Source organism: Phoxinus phoxinus (assembly GCF_949152265.1).
Source record: "Phoxinus phoxinus genome assembly, chromosome: 15".
NCBI classification, from domain to species: domain Eukaryota; kingdom Metazoa; phylum Chordata; class Actinopteri; order Cypriniformes; family Leuciscidae; genus Phoxinus; species Phoxinus phoxinus.
Window position 1 is genome coordinate 15,429,756 of NC_136890.1, and position 11,167 is coordinate 15,440,922.

The 11,167-nt window shown below is 38.5% G+C and overlaps 1 protein-coding gene across 2 annotated transcripts in view; it reads left to right on the top strand.

Moving 5' to 3' along the window:
• Positions 1 to 7,142, top strand: part of slc23a2 (solute carrier family 23 member 2) — a 43,978-nt gene extending 36,836 nt beyond the window's left edge. For both annotated transcript variants that reach the window (XM_079638488.1, XM_079638489.1), the window contains 6 exons: positions 439 to 595; positions 1,725 to 1,872; positions 1,989 to 2,094; positions 3,561 to 3,828; positions 3,921 to 4,016; positions 4,782 to 7,142. In XM_079638488.1, the coding sequence (XP_079494614.1) occupies positions 439 to 595; positions 1,725 to 1,872; positions 1,989 to 2,094; positions 3,561 to 3,828; positions 3,921 to 4,016; positions 4,782 to 5,035 (1,029 nt within the window). In that variant the 3' untranslated portion in view covers positions 5,036 to 7,142. The remainder of the gene's footprint in view (positions 1 to 438; positions 596 to 1,724; positions 1,873 to 1,988; positions 2,095 to 3,560; positions 3,829 to 3,920; positions 4,017 to 4,781) is intronic.
• Positions 7,143 to 11,167: the final 4,025 nt, after the last annotated feature.

Sequence of the window (11,167 nt, forward strand, 5' to 3'; positions counted from 1 at the left end):
ATCATTTTCTTGCATCTTTTATTTTACAAAGTGATCCACATTCCCATGAATGGAATGATCATGATCATTAGCAGTCTGGTGTCTCCAGTTCCCAGTAGCATGAGTTGGCACTTTCAGACCCTTGGCAGCGCTCGTGATCAGCCGCCAGCTCTGATGACAGCCGTAATTGCCATGCTGTTTCATAGATGAGGTCTTTTTGGCCATGGTTTTTAAATGGAAGCACAGCAGACAATGACATGGCAATGAAAGTGAGCGTGGGAGGCAGATAGAGGCAAGCCATAATATACTCAGATTGATCCTTGATGATGATTCGGTCTGTGTTGTCTGCTTTTGTGAAGGCTAGTGAAGGAGGTTGGATAACATGTCTGGCTTTGTGTTCAAATGTCTGGGTTACTTTTTTAAGTTGTTGGGTTTCTCTCTCTTTCTCTCTCTCTATAGATCATCATGGCTATCCTTGTGTCATGGTTTCTGTGTTTCATCTTCACGGTGACTGACGTGTTTCCTCCTGAGAAGGGCAAATATGGGTTCTACGCCCGAACAGATGCTCGACAGGGCATCCTGGCAGCCGCCCCCTGGTTTAAGATACCCTACCCTTGTAAGTGTGTGTGACATGTCATTAATATATAACATATAGTATATATATAATATATAATGAAGGGCAAGTATCCGGCCCCCTATAAGCTAGTGTGCTCCAAATCAATGACAAAATTTGCATTTAGAAGACCAAACCCAACGTTGAAAATTAACGTTGTAAAAATAATCAGGTTGGTGTCAGAATCCAATGTCAGATTGACGTTAATCTCCAACGTTGGACAGACGTTGTATTGTGGTTGAAAATCGGACCAAAATCATCCCTGACGTTACTACTTTCTACTCAAGGACCTTGACAGAAATGTAGTAGAGTAAGAAGTATGATAGTTGTCTTTTAAATGTAGTAAAGTTAAAAGTTTCCAGACAAAATAATACTCAAGTACAGATACTCAAAAGGTGTACTTAAGTACAGTACTCGAGTATGGTAATTGTTCTTTGTTACTGTCCACCTCTGAATTTGACATTAATACAACACATTAATTAAAAGTGTTCTTAAGTGTATTAGAAACAGTCAAGAAAGTACTCTTAGGAGTCCTCTTATTTCAGTAATATTAAGTACATTTTTTTTATATATTCTTATACTATTTTAAACACACTACAAGTGCACTACAGTTTTGTTTGTTTTTTACCAGGGAATTTATAAGGCAACCTCACATATATCCTTCATGGTAAAGACAATCCTATAATACGCTGCAAGCCAAGTGAAAAAAAAAAATCTGATGGCAGGCAGGAAAATTATTTCCTTCAATACTGAAAATTGTCAATAAAAATGACTTGTGTGAATAAAGATTGTGTTTTATACAGTATTTGTGTTTTCTATTTACGTTTGTGCTCATTAAAGTATCATAACGTAGCAACATGCTAACACCAAATTCTATTGCAATAATTTGTTGTTGAGCCAGTGTGGCATGTAGAGTTATCCGCTACATAGGTTTCTCTATGACATTTAGGATGCTGCCTATGTAGACAGCTCACTAGGTTTTGGAGAAGAGCTTCTGTGTGTTACAGCAGTCCAAATGTATGAGCATATTTGTGAATATAATATATTAAATAATCCTTCTATATAGGTATTTCTGTATAATAACAAGCTTAGATTGCCCATAATGCTTTGTGTGACTGGTTGTGTGTTCTAGTCCAGTGGGGGTTGCCTACAGTGTCCGCAGCAGGGGTGATTGGGATGCTGAGTGCTGTGGTTGCCAGTATCATAGAGTCCATTGGAGACTATTACGCCTGTGCCCGTCTCTCCTGTGCCCCTCCTCCACCTATACATGCCATTAACAGGTACAACACAAAGACACAGCAGCACATGATATAAAAACTGATGAGACGTCTGGCATGTGTTATTGTCCTAATCTAATTCGTTCCACATTCCCATAATGGAATCTCTTTTTCCATAGAGGGATCTTTATGGAGGGCATTTCCTGTGTCCTCGATGGCGTCTTTGGGACAGGAAATGGCTCCACGTCTTCTAGCCCAAACATCGGAGTGCTGGGCATCACAAAAGTAGGATCTTTTCCTATCCACCCTCTCTTATATTTATTTTGTGACGTGAAGGCCAAGAGTTGTAACCCATACTCAGAATTTGTCCTTTGCATTAAACCCATTCAAGTTAGTGCAGACACATTAGGAGCAGTGAGTAGTGAAGACACACACTGGACACTGGGAGCGATTGGGGGTTAGATACCTTGCCTAATGGCACCTCAGTCGTGGGTATTGGGAAGAGAGCTCTATTCATTCACTCCCCCATTTTTGCATTTTTCCTGCCTGTATTGAGAAGCAAACCAGCAACCTTGGGGTTACAAGTCCGACTCTCTAACCAGATGGCCACAACTGAAAACAAAATAGCACTATCTTGACTCGTAAACCAGTTTCACCATCAACAGTGCTTGGCTTCAAGGAGCTGGGTGGTAAAAACACGTACAGTGAACACACATAGCAGCATGTGACTGCAGTGGATCATTAGCACTGTAAATGCTGAAGAGAGCAGCTCTTGAACGTGAACTTCATTAAAGAAATAAGCTCTGACCTGCTATGCACTCCCACAGGGCCGTTCCCATGGGAACTATTTATTTCTCACACATTCTGCTACTTCTAATGAGGCCTCTACCTTGATTTTACAGTTGCACAATTATCATTTGTGGTGACTCATTAACTGCTGCAGTTTAGGAATTAACTAAATTCATAAGTTTGGGGTTATTAAGGTTTTTTTTCTTCTAAAGAAATGAACACTTTTATTCTTTAAGGATGCAATAAATTGACAAAAAAGACAATAAAACATGTATAATGTTACAAAACATTTAGAAAGTAAAGACTGTTCTTTTGAAATTTAAATTCATCAAAGAATCCTTAAGAAGCATCAGGTTTTCCACAAAAATATTAAGCAGCACAACTGTATCAACAATAATACAATAATCATCAACAATACAATAATTATCAACAATACAATAATAATAAATGTTTCTTGAGCAGCAAATCAGAATATTTTAATGATTTCTGAAGTCACAAAGTAATGAAGTAATGATGCTGAAGATTCAGCTTTGCCATCTCAGAAATAAATTACACTTTAAAATGTATTAAAGTAGAAATACATTTAAAGTTGTAGTAATATTTCACATTACTGTTTTTACTGTATTTTTTGATAAAATAATTACTTCCTTGATGAGCATCAGAGACTTTAAAAAACATAAAAAATCATACCCACCCCAAACTTTTATATATTTCAGGTGACATGTTCTCAGTTGTTACTGTATATAAATAAGTGTTTTTGTTGTCATTTGTGTTATTGTCATATAATTTAATAGATCAGTGACAACAAAATGCGCAGAAAAGAATCTTTGAGACCTGATTTTATTGAGAAACTTTAACCATCACTGACAACCGTTGCTTTGACATCCTAATGCATAAAATGTAGTACATTTAAATGAAAATAAATGAGTGTGTTTCTTCTCTGTGTGTGTTTTATTGTGTAGGTGGGCAGCAGGCGGGTTATTCAGTATGGTGCAGCACTGATGCTACTGCTAGGTATGGTGGGTAAATTCAGTGCTCTATTCGCATCATTGCCGGACCCAGTTCTGGGAGCGCTGTTCTGCACGCTGTTCGGCATGATCACCGCCGTTGGCCTTTCCAACCTGCAGTTTGTGGATCTCAACTCGTCCCGCAACCTGTTTGTCCTTGGCTTCTCCATCTTCTTCGGCCTGGTGCTGCCCAGCTACCTCAAAGAAAACCCCCTCGTCACTGGTAGATGCCCAAACCCGAATACATGCATGCTTTTATGGGAAATGATTACATGAGGAACAATGTAAGCATTCTTATTCTTTTCTTCTTCATAGGTATAGTGGAGATTGATCACGTGCTGAACGTTCTGCTTACAACTGCCATGTTTGTTGGAGGTTCTGTGGCGTTTGTGCTGGATAATACTATTCCTGGTAGGTGCCAATATCATAATACACTCGTAAAAAACTGTTGTCTGAAGCTCTATTTGTTTGTATTTTTATGTTGGTCATTTTAGACCACGACGGAGCCAAGTGTGGCTTCTTTTTGTTTTTTGTTTTTGTGCCCTTTTTAAAGCAACACTAAAGAAGATTTTTTTTCACCTTAAATAATGTTTCCAAAATCGCATCAGTGGTTCATCAAGTCGTAACGGGGTGAAAGTCACTTCTGCCTTCGCTTTGCGGCCCTATATCTGCTATAACCACACTATGTAACTTTGTCAGATCGGGTAGTGTTTCTGTAGTTCAAATGAGACCTAAGAAAACTACAAATTTGGCTTGCTTTACGTCAAGCGTTACAATAGTCATTATTTAGTTTTTCTTCGTTTCTGATGTCGCAATACATCATACTTTCATGAAATCATGCAACACACTCTACCTTGTCTGTGGACATCGTTCATTCCAAAGCTGGATAAACATTGAGCGTGCGTGCGACAGTAGCTGCGTTAGGCTAAATTATTAAATTAACAGCGGTAATGGACAATTCCACTTCTAACCTGTAGGGGGACCGAAGAGGAAAATTTATTTAGTGTTGCTTTAACATATCCAAATCATGTCTGCGTTTTTTGGGGGGGGGGGGGTTCACATAGCTATTGCAACAAAGTCACAAAGTATCATCCCATTCCGATGAAGCAAAAAAAAAAAAAAACGTTTTCTCTTGTTGGTCATGCTTTAGTTCATTCTGTTTCTATATTATTCCAGGCACCCTGGAGGAAAGGGGCATCCGTAAGATGAATCGTAGAAGCAGCACATCTAAACGGGAAAGAATGGAGTCTTACGACCTTCCTTTTGGTATGGACTTCCTGCGGCGCCATCGCATTTTCAAGTACATCCCTATCAGCCCCACTTTCACTGGCTACCAATGGAGCATCTTCGCCCGCGGCTGCCATGAACGCCACGACAGGAGAGAGGACGAAGTGCCGACAAAGCCAGAACTGGGAGAAAGTGGGGTATAGTGTTTAGCACCGGTAGGTTTTTAGATGGTCGCCACAAAGCTTCATTCCACCCAGTCAGTGAAATCTACAGTCCAGTCCCTTAATGACCAGCCAGCTATAAACTCTTCTCATCCCACAATCCTTTAAAAACTCTATCCTTTTTGATTCACTCATCAAGTTTGTCATCAACACTAAAGTTGGTTGCTATATGTTAATACGGCTTCTGAAAACTCTGACAGCGCAGCAGCTTGGGAACTCATCTGAAGGTGTCTCCATGACAACAGCGAGTGGTGTCCTTGTTCATCTCTTTCAGTGTGGGAGGATATGACAACAGAGACTTGATAGATGAAAAATCCAATATCAGTGTTCCTTTTTTGGCTGACCTGCACCACTCCGTCTGCACAAAGCATCAATGTGTAGATAATTGGATGCGTTTGAAGTGAAATGACGTACTAATGAGTGCCTGCGTGCACGCAGTGGCCGCCGTCACACACCTTCACATTCACAACACACACAAACATGCCCATACTCGCTTTATGCATGGCACAGTTCTGGATCCCCTTAAAGCGAGTGGAGCTAGTAGTGATGCAAGGTTATTGTGCTTTATGTTTGAATTGCACTGCTTGAATTAACGCACAAAATGTAGTTTGCCTGTTCCTAATTTAACTTCCAGTGTCCGAGTCTTGCTTCCAAATGTGCAAGTCTCAATGCCTTAAATGTAAGGAAAAAGATTCAGTCTTACAAATTTATGTTTTAGCCATGTCATTAGTTAGCTGCTCTCTTGATCAATAGTTAATGTTGAAGGGGGCGTTTCTTATCACCAGTAATAAATACTGTTCTTTGCCACCTCGAAATTGTAGTGATTGCAAGTTTCAGAGGTGTACACTAGGCAGATAGCTATGCAGTAGGTAAAATGACACGGAAGACGAATGTATAGTCAGTGCATGGTTTTTAAAAGAAGGAAAAAACTTGATGGTTGCACTCAGGCAGTCCCATTGAAAGATGCCATTTTTATTTTACTTTTGAGCCCTCTTTTGGTTTGTCATTTGTTTGATTATAGGTGGCACTTCCTCACTGCTTTTCAAGTGAATGTGGTTTATAATGTAGATCCCACAAGCACTGCAGATGTGGTTTGTTTTGGGGCGGTGATGGGCATTTAGTGGGCATCTATTGACAGGCTCTGCAACTGTATAGATCATATTAAAGGGATAGTTCCCTTTAAAGCCAATTCACACTGAACCGACAGACGACGACCAATGGCGAGACACTTCGGCGGGTTTTGACGGATCCGTGCGTTACCCCATTGAACGTCTTCAATCGCCTTTTTCGGGTCACGAAATGTTTGAGAAGCGACGTACCGCAATCTGCCGATTGTCCGCGTTGATCAGCGTTTGTCGAATTAGCCTTTATACTCCATTATCACAATAATTAATATTCATTAATATTTAGTTGTCCTAGTATAAAGTCTTTCTCATATTTTGTTTACAGACATTTTATGATATTTACAGTAACATATACAATACAAAAAGTCTTTAAATGTACACTTTCAGTTATCGTTACCAATTGTTGAGCATCTGTGATTTCACTCTGTCATTGGAGACTCTCATTTTCAGATGGACTGTTGACACCAGCGGTCATGAAAGAGCCTTACTTGATTGAAAAGTGTGCAGTTGTGCTTTCACCTCTGTGATAACCTCACTTAGAGCTCAATCTGATGGTCGTGTCTGTATCAGAGGCTTGCCATCTCATACTGTATCCACTTTAGATGCGGAGTTTCTTTTGTTGGTGTGTAATTTATTTATTTATATGTCCTACGTCTACAGTCTTTGTGCAAATCCTTTGCTGACTGTAAGATTGAAAGCAGGGAATGGGAGAAGCAACTCTCCACTCTAAACGTTTGATTTGATCTGCTGAAGGGGTGTGTGTGTGTTGCAACTGGTCAGCTTGATGCAGAAAGATATTGACGTTTTATATTTCCAGAGTCTCGATATTTACAACATAACTGGTGCTTCCTCAGTGGGTCATTCCAACAAACATGTTTCGGAGATCTCTCTCTCTCTCTCTCTCTCTCTCTCTCTCTCTCTCTCTCTCTCTCTCTCTCTCTCTCTCTCTCTCTCTCTCTCTCTCTCTCTCTCACTCTCTCTCTCACTCTCACTCTCACTCTCACTCTCACTCTCACTCTCACTCTCACTCTCACTCTCACACACTCTAGCTAACCTGTAATATAGCCTTCTGATCTTATGTTTGTTTTTTTGTTTTTACAGAAACCCCTAATTATGCAAGGACCATTTCAACTTGGTAACAATGTTACAACTGTTACTTTGTTTTCAGCCTTATTTAAAACTAAAAAAATTAAACGCTCTGTGCATTATCACAGGAAAGAACCAATCACAGAGTGTTTTAACTTGTTTGAGGATACTTACGTGACAGTATTTGGGACCTAAAAGCCAGATCTTGTTTAGTGAACACTTGGAACAGAGTGCTACAGTAATCGAGTAGAATAATTATTACAATCCAAATCCCTCAATGTCAAAACATACAACATACTGTATGTCATAAGGAATCCATAACTATAGCACTTTTTTTTCCTGAACGATTTTATTATAAAACAGTCAGCACTCTTTTTTTGTTTTGTTTAATGATTGTCTGAGAATCCAAAGTAAATGCAACTGAGAAAGTGTGCCGTTTGCCTCTAAAGCCCCTTCCTTTCACACCCATAGTGCTTGCAGTGGTGTCAGTCCTCATCTCCTAAAACTTTTATCCTTCAATAGTTTATTGTAATGTTATTGAAAACAGAATATGACCACTTATGAAGACCTTTTATCATCATGTGCTGTTGATTTATCTGTCAATCATAAAGGTTTTGATGGCAGTGATGTATACATACTTGTTTGTCCAGTAATGAGGATGATTAGTTAAATATACAGTGTGTGTGTGTATGTATATGTATGTATATACACATCTATCTATCTATATATATATATATATATATACACATCTATATCGTTGGCCAATGTTCACATTATTATTAGTACTTAAACAATACTGATGCTACATATGGTTTTGATATGAGAATATTTTGGTAACCCGAGCAGTTGTGATGAATCCCGGTATCCGCTGAGATTTAAAGGTTGTAATGGGTCTTAATAACATTGTGACATGTGATTCAAAGAGAAACAACCCTTCAGTTATTTTGAAGGGGATATATCGGAAGAATATATTTGGTCTATCTCAATAGTAATATCTTTTTAATGTTTTATTCTGTTTTTTTATACATCATTTTGTTTTTTACAGACAAAAAAAGATGTTTTGAAAAAAAATGCATATAATCTTAAACCATCATGCTGCAAAGCGCACCACTTTGTTACATTATTATTTAAGAGTAAAACCATTCTTTTTTGTTGTTGTGTTGTTGTTTTTTGTTTTTTTTTATCTTTAGTTTGATTTAATATTTTTGTTAACTAGACTGTTTTCATATTGTATTTTTCTAACATTACTTCCTGTTCATGTTAATAGATTTAGAAAGAGGTGCAATGCTTTGAGACTATTATAAATAAAAGAATATCTATTAAGTGCAGAATGTGCTATATTCTTGGACCAGCCGTTGCAGCTCCTGTTAGTAGAAACAGCAGAAATTGTTTTGTTCCATCTTCCTAAAGATATTTAATAAGATGTTTCTGAGCAAATCATAATGTCTTTTGTCTTTTTTTATGTGTGTGTGTTTTGTTTGTGTGTATCATGGAATTATTATATTGTTGTTAAAGGTGCAGTAAGCAATTTCTGAGAAATGCTGTTGAAAGTGGATTGAACGGAGCACCAAAACTCACTTGTAGCCAATCAGCAGTAAGGGGCGTATCCACTCATTAGGGGGAGGTGCCTGTGTTGCATAGCGGGTTTGTGAATTCGGGGGTGAAACCATGTATAGAAAGGCTAGATGGCTTACCGGCGCTGAGAGCCAATGGGACCCGACGACGTCACACGGCGGCCATCTTAGGACAGGACCGCTCGTCCAGTTATAACATTAAAGTCTATTGTGCATGTAGTGCTGAAATAACTATATTTTGCTCAATTTTCAACCGATTTTCAAACGGCTTGGTGTGTCATAAACGTCAGGGATGTGGCTATTTAACTGCATACTTGTGAAAAATTATAGCCACGGAGTTTATTAAACATCGGCATCAGCACAAATCATAGCCACGTTAATAAGGTTTGTAATAAACCAAACCGTTTGTAAATCCGTCAAGAATTCAGCAAGTTACGAGCATTTTAGTTGGCGTATGTCACTCACCTTCCGTCCACAGCAGCAGGGAGCAGCAGCGCAGTCTCCTGACCTAAGATGGCCGCCAAGTGACGACACTACTGACTCCGCCTTGAGCCATCTAGCCTTTCTATACATGTCTATGGGTGAAACAATCAAGATAGGGGTGTGATCATTTTGGTTAGGGGTGTGTTTGTTTTGGTGATTTCAAATATCAACAGTGTTTCTCAGAAATTGCTTACTGCACCTTTAATAATAATATAAAATTATTTGAATGATTATTACTAAAGTGTAAAAACGAAAATTGCATTTCAAATGAAAGCTTGAGTTTTTTAGGTGACAAAAGAAAATGCAGTTCTCTCTTCTGTCTGATCTTGAAAACTCATTAAGTATATCAGGTTACACGTATAGCTGTGCTTCACTTCTGCTTCTCCCATCATCAGCCCAGTGTGTGTGTTGACCGTAACCGTCTTGAGTTAACATGATTAGTCACAACTTTGTGCGCTGTTCGGGGTCTTTTTGACCCCAAATGACCTTTGCTAAAATAAATTTAAAAATTCTCTTTGTCCAAATGGCATGAGACTTCGTACAGTTGTCAACACTTTCTAGATCTACAAATAAAAAATAATAATTGGAATGATATCTGTATGTAATTTTGTAAAAAAAATAAATAATAATTAATGAAAAATGTCACCTTCATTTATAAATCGCTTTTAACTATAGATTGTTTCAAAGCAGCTTTACAGTGATAATAAGAAATTCAAATAACAGTGATTGTTTTGGCTTTACAGCAGCTCTAGAATAAAGTTATTGTCCAGCTAAAGTTAGTTTTGATTGATTCACTTATTAACTAGGGGCCGACAATAAGACACCATTCTAACAGAAAACCCCTAAAGCGATCCGGCCCCCCACCTGCACAAAACAGTGCCTGGTAGCTCGAGAATGTAAACCATAAAATAGGTTCCTAGGTACAAGCCTTAAATGTATAATACATAACTTTTTTATCCCTTCCACATAGGCACGTGAACCGGAATTATCCCGACAACGTTTTATCTGTATAGAGGTAAAGGGAGGGAGGTCTTCACAGGGGAGAGGCTAGTAGACACTTCAGGACTGCGTTGTTGTCGTGTCACGCAGGTCCTTCATCAGGTCCTATGCAGCCACCCATAATAGCATTACAATAATCTAGCCTTGATGTCATGAACGCATGAACTAACTGTTCCGCATTCGTCATTGAGAGCATATGACGTAATTTAGATATTATTTTTAAGATGGAAAAATGCGGTTTTACAGATACTAGACACAATGACTTTCAAATGAAAGATTGGTATCAAAGATCACACCCAGGTTCCTAACCGACAGAGAAGACTTGACAGAGCAGCCATCAAGTGTTAGACAGTAATCTAGGTTAGTACATGAGAATTAACTAGTAGGAAATTACTAGTCATCCAGTCATGCATCAGCTATGCATTCTGTTAATTTTGTGAACTGGTAAGTTTCGTCAGGGCGTGAAGAAATATAGAGCTGAGTATCATCAGCATAACAGTGAAAACTAATGCCATGCTTCCTAATGACCTCTCCTAAGGGTAGCATGTACAGAGTGAACGGCAACGGTCCTAGAACTGAGCCGTGTGGTACGCCATACTGAACCTTTGATCGATAAGACATCTATTACACAAACTGATAACGGGCAGATAAGTATTATTTAAACCATGCTAATGCAATTCCACTAATACCAACTTAATTTTCAAGTCTATTTAAAAGAATGTTTGTGGTCAATGGTATCAAATGCAGCACTAAGATCGAGTAACACTAATAGAGAGATACAACCATGATCGGATGATAAGAGCAAATCATCAGTAAAATGTAATTTTACTCAGTTTATTAATGTTTTT